The sequence below is a fragment of the Salarias fasciatus genome, chromosome 18 (genome assembly GCF_902148845.1).
Source record: "Salarias fasciatus chromosome 18, fSalaFa1.1, whole genome shotgun sequence".
Classification (NCBI taxonomy): domain Eukaryota; kingdom Metazoa; phylum Chordata; class Actinopteri; order Blenniiformes; family Blenniidae; genus Salarias; species Salarias fasciatus.
The window spans coordinates 5,459,868-5,479,024 of record NC_043762.1 but is presented as its reverse complement, the minus strand read 5'-3'; the positions used below and the strand labels follow the sequence as shown (position 1 = coordinate 5,479,024).

The window sequence follows — 19,157 nt, the reverse complement described above, 5'->3', positions numbered from 1 at the left end:
ACTGGAAGCTCTTCTTCTTCTCTTAGGAAAGAATCTGGAGCAGTCAGAGATGCAACGTTCAGAATGGGTCTGTCGTTTGAACGTCTCTTTAAGTGAACAACAAGATCTGGTTCACAGCTGCCTGCGAGCCGTTCGTACGTTCAAACTGTCCACACCTGTTTCACCTGTGTGTCTGATGAGTCTGAGCGGTCAGCGCTCCGATCACCTGAACGCAGCGGCGAACTCAGGGGAGGAAAGGTGACTGGAGATGGAGTTCAGCCGGTGTTTTGGTCTAACTGGTTTCCCTGGTAACTAGTGACTGACTTCCTGTTCTGTCTGCCGTTGCTCCTAGATGTTAAAAACCTGACAGAAATCCACGTCGGACCTTCATGACTCTTAAGGCCTATTCATACTCCACAAGAACAAGAACAAAGTTCGGCAAGGGAGGCGGTGCGAGAACAAAATGACGTCATTTTGTTCTCGCACCGCCTCCTTGCCGAACAAATTTCGGCAGCCTCGCGCCCTCCTCGTGTAAGAACTTTGTTCGGCTGGGTGATCGAGAAGTCTTCTCTGATTGGTCAGATTTTCCTGCTTCACCTAGACACTCCCACTTATTGTCAAAGCGGAGCTGACTGAAGGGACGGTATTGAACGGAGCAGAAAGCTCCAAGTTTATCAACAATCCCTCATAAAGTCAGCTGAATTCGTCTTTAGAATTATACCTGTCCAGGTATGTGATTACATTACTTGTACCTCTTTCTGTTTTTTTTTTTTTTTAAATTTTTTTTATTCAAGTTTTCTAATATTGTCAACATTAAACAAATCAACAACAACCAAATAAAAACCTCTTTCTTTCTGTTTAACAAAATGTTACCACTGTTCAACAGAGAACTAATTATTCTCGACTCAGATCATGTTTAAACTGATTTTATTTAATGACTTAAGTGAACACATTTCCAAAAGAAGGATTTCATGACTCTGATAAACTTCAACCATAATGGCTTTATTATATATCGCCAATTAAGATACCACAAACACATTTCTCCAGGAAAAAAATAAATACAACTTGCATAGTCCTCACATCGCTCCCAAAAAAATTTGAACCAGAATTAAAAAACGATATATTTCTGAATGAAACGTTTTTAAAAGACATGGCAGAAATTATTCACACTGATTGGTGTATTTTTTGTGTGTTTATTGTCATTCAAAAGATAACAAAAAATATACATTAAAGAAACACAAAAATATACATTAAAGAAAATAATACAATACAAGAATGAATGAAAAAGGAGCAGAAAGAAGAAAAACTTGTAATGTCTGCCCCTTCTTTCATCATATCATATTTTCCCAATATTTACAAACACCGTCATCTTTTTCACCTGATTTTACACTAGTTACATTTATTTAAAATATTTTTGTTGGATTCTTGATTTTAAAATGAATTAATAACAGCCCCTATAATTCCCTCCTGCAGGCTCCAGTCCTGAAGGAGTCTGGAAAACTCCAGAAAGTCATTTCTTGAGAGGATCAGAGTCCTGACGGTTCCTCTCTGGTCCTGGAGGTTGCTGGTTCCTCCACCCTCTGGTTCCTACACCTTGTACACTGCCACAGGAGCAGCAGTGCAGGTGGAGTTGGTGGATGTATCTCATGGGTGGTGCAGCAGCTGCATCTGTACAGATCATGAAAAAAAATCATTTTCAATGCCTTGCCTGTTAAAGAGTTTTTTCTTCAGCGTGCCACTGGATCTATAAATATATATATATATATATATATATATATATATATATATATATATATATATATATATATATATATATATATATATATATATATATATATATGTAATTTTTGCATCATTTTATTTATACATCATTATAAAAATAATTCCGAATATATTTCAGTTTCTACATGATTTTTTGCTCCTGCTTTGACCATAAAATCATTCACCCCTCTTGCTGGAGAAGCGGAGCCAGCACTGAGGGGGGCGTGGCCTCAGAGGGGCGTGGCCTTTGAGTTCTCGCTTCGGCTGGAGTATGAAATGTCAGGGAGCTGCCGAACTTTCTTCGGCAGCTTGATGACGTCATCCTGCCGAACTTTGTTCTTGTTCTTGTGGAGTATGTAGGGGCCTTTACTTTAACATCTGCTGTTACGAGCATTAGCAGCAGCAGCGGCTAATGCTACAGGAAGTCAATCACCAGTTAACAAGGAAACCAGATCTTTCAAAACACCACATTTAGCACTTTATGAAGGGGGAGTTTTTAGCAACACACACACACACACACACACACACACACACACACACACACACACACACACACACACACACACACACACACACACACACACACACACACATGAATCTTTTTGGGGATGACATGCGAGGCAGAGCACAATACAACATTTGTAATTTTTTTTAGTCAGAAAAACACCTTTTTCACCAAACAGCTGCTACCACCAGATGAACACTCAGCCCCAGCAGTAAGAGTGTCAGACGTCCGAACACAACAGACTGGCTCCAGCACTGATGAGGGCGGCATCTCTGACAGTCCCTAGACGTCACATGAAGTTGGTCAACGTGTCTAGTCTTTTCAACGACAGCTTTAAAGGAACGACTCCGATCTGACTCCCTTCAGAGAGACATGAATCTCCTGTTGAATCCTGTTCATGCTTTCTTCTGATCCATCAGAGCTCAGCAGCGCCCCCTGTCTACACACAGATGAAGAAGTGTGTGGTTTGCTCAGAGTGTTTTGTGTTCCTGTTTGATTGATGGAGATAAACCCTGGGGTTTCAAGCATGCTGACACAGTTCCTGATTCATCTTCGGGGGTTTTGCGTCAGTCCTTATAGCTCTCGTCTCATCAGGAGTCTCAGTCCTTTCAGAAGAAACGTCATGACTAATGTTGACGGGACAGTGAAGGAAGACAGACCCCTTCCCAGAAGAAGACGAAGAACATTTTAAAAAGGTGAAACTTTTCTCACATGAGACAAGAACTGCAAAACACACAAGGAAATAACCAATTCTCCATTCAAACGTACCTTAACAAACACACACGAGACAGAAGATAAGTGTAGCAGGCGTGGTGCCCTGGGTGGTGATTACTGGAATCAGTACTGATTCTACCCGCAGCAGGAGGGGAGGATCTACCCGTATCTCTGCTTCACACACTCACAGTGAATGAGTGTGTGTGTGTGTGTGTGTGTGTGTGTGTGTGTGTGTGTGTGTGTGTGTGTGTGTGTGTGTATGTGTGTGTGTGTGTTACTGTTTGAGCAGCTCACTCATGCAGTGTGTGAGCTGTTCTCCACCACTGGTGACGGATGGAATGGAGTGGAGGAGTGTCGCCCCCTGCTGGCGACCTGGACTCCCAGCTCAGCGAGGCTGCAGCAAACTTAAACTACTACTACTAATACTACTACTAATACTAATACTAATACCAATACTACGACTACTACTTCTAATAATAATAATAATAATAATAATAATAATAATAATAATAATAATGATGATGATAACAATGTCTGGCACTTCCGTCAACAGACACACGTGGTGCAGTGTGTAGAGCAATGCATTGTGGGGCTTCAAGATGGAGGCACGGCCGCGGTGAGCAGTGGGTGGAGGAGTGTGTGTTATCAGCACAGAGTCACACACACGTTCACTGGCTGTGTGTGTGTTAGTCTGCAGTGTGTGAGACACTGTTCGGTACTCTCGGTGCGCACACGGGATGGTTCTTTGTTTCGTTTCGCGGTGCGCGCTCACGGCCGCCGCTGGCGTCCGTGTATCCTCAGGGGCGCGCTTTGCTCGCCACCTCGCGTCGGTTCGGGGCTACAGCGAGGTCACGAGCCGCGGGCACGGGCCCGTGTGTTACGCGCTGACCCACCGGGCCCTGCTGAAGCTGGAGGGCGCGGACACGAGCGCGTTCCTGCAGGGGATCATCACCAACGACGTGACGCTGCTGCACGAGCGCGCGGCTCTCTACGCACATCTGCTCAACGTGCAGGGACGCACGCTCTATGACGTCATCTTGTACAGGTAAGTGGAACTGAGCTCTGTCCAATCAGGGACAGTCCCACGTGACCCGCTTTATTCTGCTCAGGCTGTCGAGGAAGGAGGACCTGAAGGACCCAAGTCCTGAGTCCTGAGTCTAGAGGCCAGTCACCTGGACTGGGTCCTGGGGACCTGATGGACCTGGATCAGGTCACTTAGGCCGAATCCCATTTCACCCCTTAGCCCTTCCCCTTGGCCCTTCCCCTTGGCCCTCCGCCTATGAAACGGAGTGCTAAGGGGTAGGGGAGAAAGTCAACCCCTCCGATTTGGGACACCCCTCCGACAATCGCGTACGTCATCAGTAGTCGCCGCTGCCGATGACGTAGGCAGATGCGACAATTATCTGCCGAAGAAGAATGTTTTTCTTACATTTTAAAACTTTATTAATTGACAAAATACTGACATTTATGAACGTCTTTCGTTGCGGACGCCGCCATCTTGCCGATCTTGGAAGGCTTTCTGAGAAATCTGTCATCCAGTGGCGCCGGTGGCGAGGGGCGCTTGTTTTGTTCGCCTGGACCGTGGGGTTAGTTCACTTCCGCATTGGCGGGGGCGCTCGTTTCCCACCCGCGCATTCCAGGCGGGCCGTGTTGAAGAAACCAGTTTATTGAAAATAATCGTCTATCTGTTGTGTTTGGAATGCGCCTGGAATGCGCGGGTGTGGAAACGATCACTCCAGTCAATGCGGAAGTGAATTAACCCCGCCCGCCAGGCATGATCTAGGCTGAAAGAACAAGCGCCCCTCGCCATCGGCCGATACCCCTCCGTTTGGAGTGTGCCTCTCGAGAATCTCCTTTTGGAGGGGTGACTGGCCCTCTTTCTTGGCCCTACCCCTCCGTCATAATGACAATTGGGACACTCCTACCCCTCCACGTGAACGCGCAAAACGAGGGGTAGGGCCAAGGGGAAGGGCTAAGGGGTGAAATGGGATTCAGCCTTAGACCGGGTCCCGAGGGCTCAAAGAATCTGTGTCAGGTCGCCTGGACAGAGTCCCGAGGATCTGAAGGACACGAATCCTGAAATCCAGTTATCTGGACCGGGTCCTGAGAGCACGGAGGACCTGGAGCAGGTCACCCGGACCAAGTCCTGAGGGCCTGAAAGACCTGGATCAGGTCGCCTGGGGCCTTATCGATCAATCTATGTTTAGAACTGGTTCTAATTTCTATCTTTGGGACAATATTAAGGGATGTGGATCGTTTTAAACAGTATCATTGGAAATGTTCCTCAATATTTTACTGATCATGGTGGAACTTTGATGTGGAGCATGTAATCAATGGGTTGAATGATTTCACTTAAACATTGGACCACAGCTGGCTGAAAGGGGAGGCTGATGAAATCCAAACTGAGTCTCTGAAACCGGTAGAAACAGATGAATTCATAGATGTAATCAATAGCAGCAACAATGAAACCTCCACAGAGTGGAGTGGAATCAATATGACACTAGACCAGGAAGTCATTGGTGGGATTTCAGACCCATTAGCTGACATCTGTAGCTTCCCATTTCCCACTAAAACATCAACGTTTCCACATCACCTGCAGGTTTGCTGTCATATCGAGCTGAAGCGTCACTTCACTCCTGACAGGCCTGTTTCACTCAGTTCTCTAAAGACGAATTCAATTTTGACCCTGAGCTGAATTTTATTCCACATGTAGCCAGAGTCGACCTCTCAGGCCAGCAGGAGGCGCTATTCCAGCTTTTATCTCGTTGGTTAGATTACCGTAATGCCTTGCTCTCTGGTCTTGTCAAAAAGAGGATTTCAAACCTCCAATTATTACAAAGCTCAGCCGCCGGGCTGACGAGGAGCAGGGGGCGGAGTCACATTACACCAGTTTTAAAGTCGCTGCATTGGCTTCCTGTCCTCTTCAGGATGGATTGTAAGGTTCTCTTATTAGTTTTTAAATGTCTTAACGTTCTTACTCCTTATTTAGCTGATCTGTTTTTACCTTATTGACCCTCGGGGCCCTGAGGTCCTCTGGCAGCGGCCTACTGTGCGTCCCAAAAGCCAGAACCAAGACCTACGGCGAGGAGATGCTCGGCCACTACGGCCCCCGCCTGTGCACAGCCTGTAGGAGAACCTTTCCTTCAGACTGGGGGGTCCTTCACACTGCTGTGCTGTGTGCGGATCCTCCTGTCCTGGCAGTATTGATCATGAATCAATACTGAGGAAAACCAGATTCCTGTTGATCATAAATCATTCAGTATTGATCACTAGTTCTACCATATCTGTGTTGTTGTGTGAAGGTTTGTGAAAAAATGTACAAAAGTAACTTTTAACATCATTCAAAAAAGAGCAATCGGTAGAGTCACAATGCGGGATGTAGGGAACAAAAACCAGGACCAAGACCAGAGTCTGAACCAGGGTCTGAACCAGGGTCTGAACCAGGGTCTGAACCAGGGTCTGAACCAGGGTCTGAACCAGGGTCTGAACCAGGGTCTGAACCAGGACCAAATCCAGGGATCACCTCGTTAGTGATCATTGAACGATAAATCCTGGGGCTTGGGGAGGGATCTGGGGGGGTTTCTAGTTTCCAGTACTGTGGAGTCTGGAGTGGGCGGGGTCGGGCAGTGCAGTGTCCCTCAGGGACATGAACACCGCCGAACTACACCACCACCAGGGACTTTTTTGGCATTTCTTTTAAACACCGAATATCCCGACATGTTCCAGATGATGTCGGTTATCGTTGTATATTTCAGGACTCGGTCCAGGTGACCGGACTCAGGTCCTTCAGGTCCTCAGGACTCGGCTGGTTTCTGTCTTGAAACTGTGATGATCAGCTGAGTGGAGCTGAACAGATGAGTTGTGAGTTCAGGAGAGCTGAATGTGTGTGAAGGTTTTCTTCTCGTCTTCTCAGGCTGAAGGGCTCGGAGGGAGCGGACAGCGTGCTGATGGAGTGTGACGGCACCTTAAGGGACTCGGTCCTGAAGCACCTGAAGATGTACCGGATCCGCAGGAAGGTGTCGGTCAGCTGTTGCCCAGAGCTGAGCGTCTGGGCCGTGTTGTCCCGGTCCCGGTCCCGGTCCTCCACGCCGGACGAGCCGGTCCAGAAGCCCGAGCTGAGCCGGCCGGACCGAGCCGTGGTGTGGGAGGCGGACCCTCGCACGGCGCTTATGGGCTGGAGGTTAGTCCTGCAGGCCAACCAGGACCCAGTGGAGCTGCTGAAGGGCTCTGAGACGGGAGACACACAGGACTACCACAGACACCGCTACCGCATCGGTGAGGAGTGTGTGTGTGTGTGTGTTTGTGTGTGGTCAAATCCAGCAAAGGCCCACGAGTCAAGTGTGTGCAAACCACACAGTGTGTGATGCTCCCCTGGTGTGTCCAGGGTGATGTTACTGTGGCGTGTGCCTCAGTTTGTCATCCTAAGCTCTTTGTGTGTGTGTGTCTCAGGACTCCCAGAGGGGGTGGAGGACCTCCCCCCAGGCGTGGCCTTGCCTCTGGAGTCTAACCTGGTGTACTTGAGTGGGATCAGCTTCAGTAAAGGCTGCTACATTGGTCAGGAGCTGACGGCGCGGACTCATCACACCGGGGTGGTGCGGAAACGCCTCATGCCGGTGCGCCTGTCTCCGGCACCGCCGGAGACGCCGGGTGGCGCCGCGCTGCAGACAGAGGCGGGTAAAGCGGCCGGGAAGCACCGGGCGGGCCTGGGGGACCTGGGCCTCGCCCTGGTCCGCACGGCCCACGCCCAGGAAACACTGACGCTGACGACGAGCGGCGGCGAGGTGGTGACGCTGCAGGCTGCCGTGCCGCCGTGGTGGCCCAAAGACCAGGACGTGTGACGGAATGACAGACCGTCCGACCATACTGACACTCCGTGTGTGTGTGTGTGTGTTTGAGTGTGTGTTTGTGTGTTAGTTAAATAAAGCACAGGAAAAAAAAACCCTCCTGGTCTCCTCTTTATTCACATCGGTCCTGGTACAGCAGGTGCCCCCCCTTCAGTCCTGGTATTCCAGGTGCCCCCCCTCAGTCCTGGTATTCCAGGTGCCCCCCCTTCAGTCCTGGTATTCCAGGTGCCCCCCCTCAGTCCTGGTACAGGAGGTGCCCCCCCCTGGTGGATTGGATGCTGTCCCGGATCTGCTGCAGCAGGGTCTCGGGCTGCAGGCTCAGAGCGGAGTGGTCCAGTCTCTTGAAGTCGTCGTTGCAGAGCAGACACTCGATGATGTGAGCCACCCTCTGCAGGTCGAAGGCGGCGTGGTACGGGCCCAGCGCCGCCAGCGCCTCCGAGTGCGGCCGCGAGTATTCGGCCGGCTCTGCGGAGCAGCAGCTGTTGAGGAACGCCATCCGGTTATCGGCCACCATCTTCAGGAAGGAGGCGAATTCTGCGTAGTCGATCCCGGAGCAGGCCTTCATGATGACCTGCGAGGACAGGGCCGCACGTCAGACGGTCTGCAACGCCGCCGCGCCGACCCAGATGTTCCTACCTGGCAGTGCTGGTGCCAGGACTCCATGGTGTCCCGCCACTCGTCGATCTCCTTCTGGACGGACAGCAGTTCGCTCTGCAGGAACGTCCACATGAGGTCCAGGTTACAGCCGTTCAGCCAGTTGTGGTTGATGGAGATGGTGTCTTCCTGTGAGAGGAGCACACCGGTCACCACGGGGCGTTACACTCACAGAACAGAGGAGGGCTGGGCTCTGGGCGCCCCTGTCTACTGCCACTATAGAGGCTGAAGGGGTCAGAGGTCATCCCATCAGTGACCGTCGTAACACCGGGGGATTTCTAAAGATGTGATTAATTCTTATAGAGACTTATGGAGACACACTCCATAAAGCAGCAGGCTGTAAGCTTAGGTGTTAGCTACCGGAGTGTGGCGGCTGACTGTCAGTGAGCTGTTAGCTTAGGTGTTAGCCATACGGTGTGTTCCTACATCGTGAGCTTATCATTATCTTTTTTTTTTTTTAATTGTCGAGATAATTTTGTTTGCCCATATCATGCACCCCTACAGTCAACCATCTGGAAATGAAACTGTGACAATTTGTGTCTTATTACTGTTTTTACTGAGATTAATTATTGAATTTTGTTGAGAGATTGTCAGAAGAAAGCCTGCTTGGCCCCAGTTGGCCAGCAGAGGGAGCCAAGCTTCCAATCTCTCCTATATCAGGATGAAGACAACATTTCAGAAGGTCCTTTCCTTTTTGGAAGATGTGATTTGGTTTTGAAGCGGTTGTTGTGTCTTGGCCTCAGTTCAGCTGAGCAGGCTGGTCAGAGGTCATGGTAAACAGGAAGTGCCGGTGACAGCTGTTGGTTTTGCCCCGTGGTTCTTACCAGGTTATAGACTTGATGATGCCAGCCGCTGGGCACGAAGATGATCTCTCCCGCCTCCTGGATGATCTCCAGTGGCTGGCACGCCTCCTCGGCGTGCGGGAACAGGCCTCGGTCCTTCAGCTCGCCACACGTCACGTCGTACGGCAGGTTTCCGTGGGCGTCCCGCAGGAAGTCCTCCTGACCCGGGGGGTACAGCAGCCACTTCTTCCTGCCGCAGATGTTGGCAGACCAGCTGTAAGACCTGAAGACGTCGGCGTGAAACGGAGTCCTGGAGACAGCAGAGCCGGGACGTGAGGCAGGAGACAACCTACACCGGCAGCGGTGACAGCGGCTGATCGTACCACGAGCCTTTAGGGCCCATGTAGACGAAGCGGTAGTCATCCACTTCCAGCGTGTCCCAGTATTCATTGAGCCAGTCGGACAAGAAGAAGAGCGGCGTGGAGTAAACTCTGTGCTCAGGGAAGTCTCTGTGGACCGACATGAAGGTCAGAGGAGGAGGAAACATGGGAGGGAAATGGGTGAAATGGGGGAGGAAACGGGTGAAACGGGAGTAAATGGGTGATACGGAGGAGGAAATAGATCAAACAGGAGGAAACTGAGGAGAAAAAAGGGTGAAATGGGAGAAAATGGGTGAAACGGGGGTGGAAACGGGTGAAAAAGAGGAAAAAATGGGTGACAGAGGAGGAAACGGGTGTAATGGAGGAGGAAACTTGTGAAACGGAAGAAAATGGATGAAGTGGGAGAAAGTGGGTGTAACAGGAAGAAGCGGGTGTAATAGAGGAGGAAACAGGTATAGTGAATTAGGAAATGGGTGTAATAGAGCAGGAAACAGTTTTAGGGGATGAGGAAGTTGTTGTAATAGTGGAGGAAATGGGTTTAATAAGGGAGGAAAAAGGTGAAACAATAGGAAATGGGTGTAATGGAGGAGGGAATGGGTGAAAAAGATGACGAAACGGGTGTAACTAAGGAGGAAACGGGTGAAACAGGAGGAAACAGGTGTAATGGAGGAAGAAAGGGGTGAAACAGAGGAAATGGGTGTAATGGAGGAGGAAATGAGCAAAACGGAGGGGCAAACGGATGTAGCAGAGGAGGAAACTTGTGAAACATATAAGACAATGGGTGTAATGGGAGGGAACAAGTGAAACAGGAGGAAGTGGGTGTAACAGAGGAGGAAATGGGTGTAATAGAGGAGGAAATGGGCGTAAAGCCTCGTCCATGCTTCACATGTCGGCGTGGGTACGCGTTGCACATTGGTCCCTGTGATGTAAAAATCATCATCAATTTCTGTCCGCTAGGGTCCACATGGATCGATCCGCGGACGTCCATACACAGCCCAAACTTTGTGACTGGACACTCCGTCTGGAGGGATGAGAAGGTCTGCCGACAGAAGTGAAAGTATCTAATTGCTCGGGCGCCGCCCCCACGATTCATAAACAGAAAAAAAAGGCTAAATAAACTCTAATACTAAATGATAACATACTGCCAATGTATGTGCTTCATTTTCTATAAATAATCTGTAACAAAGTAGCAGACAAACAGTCTGGAGTGCCGGAAAAGCTTCTCGAGGCTGCGTGAATCAGTGCGCCTGCAAGGAACGTGCACCACTGAGCCCAAAATGTAGCATGACAGAAAGAGCGTGCGCATCGGTGGTGCACGGATGCTCCAAAGTGGACGTGGGCACGCATTGGACGAGCCTTAATAGAGGAGGAAATGGGTGAAACGGTAGGAAACGGGTGTAATGGAGGAGGGAATGGGTGAAAAAGAGGAGGAAACAGGTGAAACAGGGGGAAACGGAAGAAAACTGAGGAGAAAAAAGGGTGAAACGGGAGGAAATGGATGAAACAGGGGAGGGAATGGGTGAAATGGAGGAGGAAACTCATGAAATGGGAGCAAATGGGTGAAACGGGAGGAAACGGGTGGAACAGAGGAGGAAATGGATAAAACAGATTAAAGAGCGGGGTGGGTCAGAAGGGGTACCTTGCCATATGCCAGTCCTTCAGGTAGAGACATCCTCGGGGGGATGAGTGACCGTTCTGAATGAACTCCTTCCAGTAGTGGATGAACTCTTTGAAAGGCATCACCTGTTTGGGGTTGGCGTTGTACTCTTTCGCGTTGCAGTTTGCCACAGGAACTGAAGTCTCATCTGTCACCAACAATCAGAGAAGGAGTCAGCTGGTATCAAGAAGAAAAGTCCAACAAAGAAAGAGAGCAGCAGGAAACCCTGCAGCTGTCGACACACAGCTCGGTCCGTTGTGTGTCTGTCCTGTGATGGACTGGACACCTGTCCAGGTGTACCTGTCCTCACCTGTCCAGCTGTGCTCTGTGTGGTTCCATCTGAATTTTGCTTTCTTTACATTTGTTCCCTTCCAGTGGTGCTGGATCAGAACCATGTTCGTGCTGTGGTCTTTCTGGACCTGGATGACCTTACCAAAGTCCTGCAGCAGATTCTGGAAGTCCGGCCTCCCGTCCTCGGTGACCCAGCGCCTCCTGCACCTCCACTCCTCCGTGAACCTCCTGGAGAACATGCAGGGGTGGTTGGGCAGCAGGTACTTCTTGAAGAACTTGGAGTAGCTCAGCTCCTTGTCGATGTAGTCCACGAAGTGTGAGGAGCAGAACTGCTGGTAGGACGACCTGGGGATCTGCACCAGGCTGCTGCAGGTCCGGTACGCCTCCAGGTCCATGGTGGGGACAGGGGGACTCTGGATCCCGGGGTGGTCTGACAGGATGGGGGACCAGACTCCGAGCCGGGTCCTGGTGGTCTCACATGCTGTTTTCTCTCCGGGAGGGGGGGGCGGACACGAGCCTGCGGGGAACAGCGGAGGTTCTCTTCCTCGCTCCTCTTCCTCACATGTCCGCCTCTTCCTCCGTTCACAAAGAGATCTCGCCCCCTTGGAATCCGTTCCCCCGGTCTCTCCCGGTCTCCGAATCCGGTTCAATCGAACAGGAACCTTTTTTTTTCTGCGGAACCTTTGTACTTCCATCCCTTGTTTCCCGTCGGACAGTAAACAGAGCAGCGCTGCCGTGTCGTCGTGTCCGTCGTAAACATCGAGGACAGCTGATGTTGGAAAGGTGGCGTTTTTTCGGGTAAAACAGTTTTCAGTCTGCTTCGTGTGTCTGAACAGTTTTATTCATGTCCACACGCAGCGCTGGAACGATTCGTCCGGCCTGTAGCTCCGTCTTAAAACTCTTTTAATGTTTGACGGCCCGGTTTCAGGTCGGACAGTTAAACCTGCAGCGCTGCTCTGCAGGTAGCCTGTCATCAGTAACCGGTCACCTGGAGGAGGACCGTGAGCAAAGGAACATTCAGCTGTGGTCACAGGTTATAGAGAGTGAGACATCACTCCTCCTCTTCTCCTCATCTCCTGCGTTTCCTCTGTGTGACCCTCACCTCCTCCTCCTCCTCCTCCTCTCCTCCTCCAGGTGACCCTCTCTTCCTCCTCCTCTCCTCCTCTCTTCCTCCAGATGACCCTCAGCTCCTCCTCCTCCTCCTCCTCCTCTTCCTCCTCTCTTCCTCCAGATGACCCTCAGCTCCTCCTCCTCCTCCTCCTCCTCCTCCTCCTCCTCACCTCCTCGTTGCTCCTCCCCCTCCAGGTGAACCTCCATCATGAGCCTCCCTGCCTCCATCCACAGCTGGTCCTCCTCCTACTATGTGGGCGGCGAGCGGCGGTGGCAGAGCGGCGTTCTATCCCTGAGCAGGACGGCGCTGCGCTTCGTGTCCAGGCAGGCCAGGGCGGGTGAGGAGCAGGAGGAGGTGCTGCTGAGCCTCCACCTGTCCCGCATCGTGGAGATCAAGATGGAGACGTCCAGCTTCATCTTCGGCACGCTGACCGTCCTGGAGGAGGGGAACCTGAAGCACTGGTTCGGCTCCCTGAAGCCCAACCGCGTGGTGGTCTACACCGTGCTGGAGCACTTCTGGAGGGAGCGCCTGCTGCCGCCCGGCGCCGGGCGCACGGCGCCGTCCAGAGGCAGGGAGCTGATAGGCCTGGTGGCCGGAGCCCAGAGACAGCTGGAGGACACGGGACGAGTCCTGAGTCAGCAGGGGGAGCAGTTCAGCAGCATGCTGCAGGACCTGGACAAGATGGAGTCCGACCTTGGGGTGGCAGACAGGTGAGGACCGCCACACCCGGAGCTCCCGGAGCTTCAGCTGAGGAACCTGGGACACCTGGTACAGACAGTGTATATGTAATACGTGTTGTTCCGACACGCCTTTCACAACACTCAAGATGGAGCGAAACAGAGAAGAGACCACAATGAAATGAAAACAGCAGAGTGAAGAGATTAACAGGAGCAGGTGCATCGTGGAGGAAAGGTGGAGCGAAACAGACGAGTGTGAAGTCGGGACTTTATGGGGTTTTTGGAGATGATGAGGGGGTTTTAGAGGTGAGAGAGGGGTTCTTGAGATGATGGGTGGGGGAGGTTCTGATGATGATGGGGGAAGTTTTGGAGATGATGGGTTGGGGTTTCTGGAGGTGAAGGGGGGCTTTGGAGATGATGGGGAGAATTCGGGAGGTGATGTAGGGGGTTCTTGAGGTGATGAGGGGATTCTGGAGATGATGAGGGGTTTTGGAGATTATGGAGGGTTCTGGGGGTGATAAGGGGTTTCTGGAGGGTTGATGGGGGCTTTCTGGAGGTGATGAGGGAGGGGGTTAGAGATGAGGGGGGGTTCTGGAGATGATGAGGGGAATGTTGGAGCTGGGGGCGGTTGGAGGTGATGGGGGGTTCTGTAGGCAGTGAAGGTTAGTTCTGGAGGTGATGGGGGGTTCAGGAGTTTATGGGGGCATCCTAGAGATGATGAGGGTCGGTTCTGGAGGTGATGGGGGTTATGGGTTGATGAGGGGTTTCTGGAGGTGATTACGGGGGTTCTGGTGATGATGGGGGGTTCTGAGTTCAGGTCTGCCTCCTTCACTTCGGCATCTCTGCCTCCAGTAAAGCTCTTTAGTGGCTCTGCCTCTTCCACGGAGCTGTCGGGGGCGTTCTGCTTGGAAACGGGTGCTGAGAGTGAAACATCTCACCATCCGGCCTGTTTGGCTTCGGGTTCACCCTACTAGACCAGGAAACCTCGTTGTCGCACTAATTTCGGCCATGTTTGACGAGTAGACTTTCTCACAGCTGATCATCCTGATCGGCAGAAATCTCTTGCGCTCACGAAGCCCAGTCACATGATCGACCAGGCCTGAATGAGCTCAAATGACTTCTCCGTTAGCGAGGGTTAGGGGTAGGCTACCTGACTCTCCGTTTCCACGCCATGAGTTGTGAGCTGCTCCTCGCTGTCCCGCAGACTGCTGTCCGAGCTGGAGTCTCCGTCCTGGTGGCCCTTTGGCAAGCTTCCCTGGAGGACTCAGTCCGAGGCAAAGAGCGAGGCGCCAGGCGGGGCCACGGCCACCGGAGGCGCCCGACCGTCCGGCAGGAACAAAGTGCTGGCGAGCGTCCCGGCCGTGGTGTCCAGGGGAGGGCGCTCGGACCTGAGGCCCGGCGCGCTGCTGCTGCTGCTCTCCTCGCTGGAGGTGCGAGACGCAAACGGTCAGCTGCTCCACCGCTTCGAGCGCGGCGACGTGGACGAGATCCGGGTCCACAGTCCCTACGAGATCACGGTCCGACAGCGGTTCATCGGCCGGCCCGACGTGTGCTGCAGGCTGCTGTCCGCCAAGATGCCCGCCGCCCTGTCGCTGCTGGAGATGCAGTACAAGAAGAAGGTGGAGTTCAGCGGCGAGTACGCGGCTTTCCGAGCGACGCCTCTACCCTCGCCGTCGGACTCTCAGGGAGCCTCCTCCTCCGGCGACACGCAGCAGAACCTGGACTGGCAGGCGCCGCCCGAGGTGCCGGCTGGAGAGCTGTCCCAGCTCCAGGTCCTGCAGCCCGATGTGAGCCAGGCCGAGGCCCAGGAGCTCCGACAGGTGAGCCACACCACAGGACCAGGACCAGGACCAGGACCTGAGGGCTGGGTCACATCACAGGATTTGTGTTACAGTGCATGTTAGTGACTCTGTGTGTGTGTGTGTGTGTGTGTGTGTGTGTGTGTGTGTGTGTGTGTGTGTGTGTGTGTGTGTGTGTGTTGCAGTTGCTGCTGCAGCTGAAGAGTCTGGCGCTGGAGGCAGAGTCGGAGTTGGAGCGACAGGAGGAGGCTTTGGACGTTTTGACCGAGTCGGTCGATCGGCGATCGTTAAACATTGAGAAACAAACAAATCGCATGAAGCGGCTGCTGTAATGCCGTGACCCCGCCCCCCGCCGTGCCAACCAGCTGTGACTCTGGCTGTGACTCCGCCCCCAGCCATGCCTCCACCCAAACCAGTCGTGACTTCATCCCCAACCATGAGTCCTCCCCAACCAGCCGTGACTCCGCCCGAGCTGTGCCTCCACCCCCAGCCTCGACTCCTCCCCGGCCGTGACTCCACCCACCAGCCACCTGTCGTTCTCCACACAGTGTCGGTGGTGACGGAGGGACGTGGCGTCACGCAGACAGAAGCTGGCTACAGTTTGATGTGAAGCGCAGAACGATGGCAGTGAAGGAGGAGTCCTCACATCTGAACTGGAACTTTTCTCCAGCCCACTTGAGAGATTTACTGTCCACACAGGTTTTGGTTGGAAACAACTTGTTGAAAACGGCTTCCAAGGTGGAATTTTCTGGAAACACTCGGCCTCTGTGTAGACCGTGGAAATGCTGCTCCTGGTCCTGGTCCTGGTCCTGGTCCTGGTCCCAGTCCACATTTTCCCCACTGGACTGTGAAGCCCCGCCCCTCCCATCTGAGAAACCCTCAATTAGTATTTCTGCATGAGTTGAAAGGTTTTTAAAGATGAGTATAAATGTTTAAAGACTGCATGTTCTGATCTCCACGTGGCAAATGCTGCGTCATCCAGAAATGACTCAACTATGAACTTTCTGACATGACGACTTTAAATGAATCTACTGTCCGACTGGAGTCACCTGCTGTGAACAACCGGTGAGAGAGTGGCCTGCAGAGACTAAACTGTAAATACTATAATGTCTGGTTCTCACATTAAAGGTATAATAAGTAAGACATTTACTATAAAAACTACAAAAATCCCCTTTTGTTCACCTGTCATTGAAGAAACATTCCCTTTATACTACCTGTCGTCTCCATCAGTAATGTGTTGCTCAAGTTTTTTTTTTCCTTCAAAGTGAAAGGGCGAGAACGTCACAATTCCTGGTTCCAGAGCCAATCATATGTGAGCTCACGAGGTTGCCAAACAAGCAGCGCAGCAATCTGTATTTCATGACGGCGCCGTCGACTTACGCTCCGCTGGGGCGACGCTCTTCAACTGTCCAAACTCAGTCCGTCAGGACAAAGGACAGACAGATACAGGACAGACAGGATGAAGAACAGACAGAGGACAGACGGGACGAAGGAGAGACAGATACAGGACAGACCGAGGACAGACACGACGAAGGAAAGACTGATACAGGACAGACAGGACGAAGGAGGGACAGATAAAGGTCAGACATGGTGAAGGACAGACATGGTGACAGACAGACAGAAACAGGACAGACAGGACGAAGGACAGGCAGATACAAGACAAACAGGAAGAAGGAAAGACTGATACAGGACAGACAGACGGGATGAAAGACAGACGGCACACCACCGCATGCCTGAGCTGAATTCCAGCCCTGAAACAGGAAGTGAGCGCGCGGTGTATTCAGCTCCAGCAGGAAGTGGTGGCGGTTATGTCCGACCACAGACACATGAGATGGGATCCTGCTGGCCTTGACTTCTGTTTGCTCCATCGCAGCAGAGCCTGGGGCAGCGCCGCCCTCAGCGTGTCCTCACAGGCATGTCCAGAGGCCCTCAGTGTGTCCTCACAGGCTCGATGTCCCTCAGTGTGTCCTCACAGGCTTGATGTCCCTCAGCATGTCCTCACAGGCTCGATGTCCCTCAGCGTGTCCTCACAGGCTCGATGTCCCTCAGCGTGTCCTCACAGGCACGTCCAGAGGCCCTCAGCGTGTCCTCACAGGCTCGATGTCCCTCAGCGTGTCCTCACAGGCACGTCCAGAGGCCCTCAGCGTGTCCTCACAGGCTCGATGTCCCTCAGCGTGTCCTCACAGGCACGTCCAGAGGCCCTCAGCGTGTCCTCACAGGCTCGATGTCCCTCAGGGTGTCCTCACAGGCACGTCCAGAGGCCCTCAGCGTGTCCTCACAGGCTCGATGTCCCTCAGCGTATCCTCACAGGCACGTCCAGTGGCCCCCAGCGTGTCCTCACAGGCTCGATGTCCCTCAGTGTGTCCTCACAGGCTCGATGTCCCTCAGCGTGTCCTCACAGGCACGTCCAGAGGCCCTCAGCGTGTCCTCACAGGCTCGATGTCCCTCAGCGTGTCCTCACAGGCACGTCCAGAGGCCCTCAGCGTGTCCTCACAGGCTCGATGTCCCTCAGGGTGTCCTCACAGGCACGTCCAGAGGCCCTCAGCGTGTCCTCACAGGCTCGATGTCCCTCAGCGTATCCTCACAGGCACGTCCAGTGGCCCCCAGCGTGTCCTCACAGGCTCGATGTCCCTCAGCGTGTCCTCACAGGCACGTCCAGTGGCCCTCAGCGTGTCCTCACAGGCTCGATGTCCCTCAGCGTGTCCTCACAGGCACATCCAGAGGCCCTCAGCGTGTAGGCACAGCACTTGTCAGTGAGCTGTTCTCCTTCACAGATCAGGTGATGCTGATCAGACAACAGGTGAATCTCAGGCTGAAAACAATCGGTGGACACCCTGAAATGTCTCCTGTTATTTTCCGTTGATTGTTGTTCCACTCCTCGTTGCTGGCTGAGCTAAGTCACTGTCGTACACAAAGACCCAGAGCATCACTGGCAGAATGGGCGACGTGCTCGATGGGTGAAGTGACCTGTGACATGCTTGATGAGCAGCGTTATGGGTGATCTGCTCAATGGACGATGTGCTTGATGGGTGATATTCTCAACGGGCGTCTTGCTCAATTGATGTGATGGGTGACCTGCTCGATAGGCGTCATGCTTGACGGACGACATTCTCAACGGGCGACGGGCGTTCTTACTTGGTGAGCTGATGGGCAACTTGCTGAACGGGCAACAAACTCGACGGCCGATGTGTTCGATGGGCGGCGTGCTCAGTGATGCTTCTTCACGACATTCAAGAACTGAAGTGGGTTCAGCCTCCAGGTTCGGGTTCTGTCCAGATCTTTTAATGTTGTGTTACTGTGCTGCGACACCAGCTGATGGATGAAAGGAACAATAACAAGCCTGTCAGCTGGATTTCTGTGGCATGTTTCGGTTTGGGACCGCTTCTCTTAACTTCTACGTTTGGGTCAGGAAGCTTCTGCAGGTCATTTACTTCAGGCAGGTAAGAACGCCTGCTTATCCCACCTTCACACTTCACTTTAACATTCTTGAGTTAGTTTTTAAATCCTAAATTTTCTCACGTATTGCTTCATCCTCAGGTGAAACCATCTGCCAGTCCTTTACGTACAAAGATCTCAGAGGAGTTTTTCCATTTCTGAAGTTCAGCAGATTTTAGTATGAATTCTTCAGCAGCCTCTCTGATGACCTGAGAGCTTTTCTGTCTGTCAGTGTGGAGAACATCTGCTCCATGCAGAACCTAATGGAAGAGCTGGAGAACCTGGTTAGGGAACCATATGTGTCTGATGCAGACATTGGACCACAGTTTCAGGGTTCTGAGCTGTTTTGGACTGAAGCTCCAGATGTTGATCCTGGATCCACTGCAGACTCTCTCCTAGTTCAGCGGTCACTGCCCAGAGTTCTCCTACTGCTCCAGGAACCTGAAGCTTCAACCCTCCTCATCTGTCTCAGTTGTTCCTTCCTGTGTTTTTTTTTTTTTGTTTGTTTGTTTTTTAGTGATATTGCTGTCCGCTGGTACTTGCTGGCAAGTACTTGGAGTTCACACAC

The 19,157-nt window shown here is 52.2% G+C and overlaps 3 protein-coding genes across 6 annotated transcripts; 2 read left to right on the top strand and 1 right to left on the bottom strand.

Moving 5' to 3' along the window:
* The first annotated feature begins 3,498 nt into the window (after positions 1 to 3,498).
* iba57 (iron-sulfur cluster assembly factor IBA57) lies at positions 3,499 to 7,884 on the top strand. The gene is made up of 3 exons (XM_030115345.1): positions 3,499 to 4,004; positions 6,873 to 7,234; positions 7,409 to 7,884. The coding sequence occupies exons 1-3, from the start codon at positions 3,697 to 3,699 to the stop codon at positions 7,795 to 7,797; spliced, it is 1,059 nt and encodes a 352-aa protein (XP_029971205.1). The 5' UTR covers positions 3,499 to 3,696; the 3' UTR covers positions 7,798 to 7,884.
* Positions 7,885 to 8,038: 154 nt separating this feature from the next.
* Positions 8,039 to 12,653, bottom strand: jmjd4 (jumonji domain containing 4). Its single transcript, XM_030115339.1, has 6 exons — positions 11,710 to 12,653; positions 11,259 to 11,424; positions 9,623 to 9,748; positions 9,282 to 9,549; positions 8,440 to 8,586; positions 8,039 to 8,374 (listed from the first exon to the last, which is right to left on the bottom strand). Exons 1-6 carry the CDS (start codon positions 12,260 to 12,262, stop codon positions 8,039 to 8,041), a joined length of 1,596 nt encoding a protein of 531 aa, XP_029971199.1. The 5' UTR covers positions 12,263 to 12,653.
* Positions 12,275 to 16,290, top strand: snap47 (synaptosome associated protein 47). 4 transcript variants are annotated; one of them, XM_030115342.1, is made up of 5 exons: positions 12,275 to 12,365; positions 12,496 to 12,600; positions 12,873 to 13,388; positions 14,560 to 15,175; positions 15,340 to 16,290. In XM_030115342.1, the coding sequence occupies exons 3-5, from the start codon at positions 12,886 to 12,888 to the stop codon at positions 15,484 to 15,486; spliced, it is 1,266 nt and encodes a 421-aa protein (XP_029971202.1). In that variant the 5' UTR covers positions 12,275 to 12,365; positions 12,496 to 12,600; positions 12,873 to 12,885; the 3' UTR covers positions 15,487 to 16,290. The 4 variants fall into 4 exon arrangements, with proteins under 4 accessions (XP_029971202.1, XP_029971204.1, XP_029971201.1 ...); XM_030115344.1 differs by having other exon boundaries at positions 12,496 to 12,610; XM_030115341.1 differs by having other exon boundaries at positions 12,296 to 12,600.
* Positions 16,291 to 19,157: the final 2,867 nt, after the last annotated feature.

What these genes read in the sequence shown, in the direction of transcription:
- iba57 (XM_030115345.1), top strand. Translation starts at nt 3,697, where the DNA reads ATGGTTCTTTGTTTCGTTTCGCGGTGCGCGCTCACGGCCGCCGCTGGC. An exon ending in TATGACGTCATCTTGTACAG is followed by an intron (nt 4,005 to 6,872) that starts GTAAGTGGAACT and finishes TCGTCTTCTCAG; the next exon opens with GCTGAAGGGCTCGGAGGGAG. An exon ending in CAGACACCGCTACCGCATCG is followed by an intron (nt 7,235 to 7,408) that starts GTGAGGAGTGTG and finishes TGTGTGTCTCAG; the next exon opens with GACTCCCAGAGGGGGTGGAG.
- jmjd4 (XM_030115339.1), bottom strand. Translation starts at nt 12,262, where the DNA reads ATGGAAGTACAAAGGTTCCGCAGAAAAAAAAAGGTTCCTGTTCGATTG. An exon ending in ATGGGCCCTAAAGGCTCGTG is followed by an intron (nt 9,550 to 9,622) that starts GTACGATCAGCC and finishes TGCTGTCTCCAG; the next exon opens with GACTCCGTTTCACGCCGACG. An exon ending in CCTGGCACCAGCACTGCCAG is followed by an intron (nt 8,375 to 8,439) that starts GTAGGAACATCT and finishes CTGTCCTCGCAG; the next exon opens with GTCATCATGAAGGCCTGCTC.
- snap47 (XM_030115342.1), top strand. Translation starts at nt 12,886, where the DNA reads ATGAGCCTCCCTGCCTCCATCCACAGCTGGTCCTCCTCCTACTATGTG. An exon ending in GACCTTGGGGTGGCAGACAG is followed by an intron (nt 13,389 to 14,559) that starts GTGAGGACCGCC and finishes GCTGTCCCGCAG; the next exon opens with ACTGCTGTCCGAGCTGGAGT. An exon ending in AGGCCCAGGAGCTCCGACAG is followed by an intron (nt 15,176 to 15,339) that starts GTGAGCCACACC and finishes TGTGTGTTGCAG; the next exon opens with TTGCTGCTGCAGCTGAAGAG.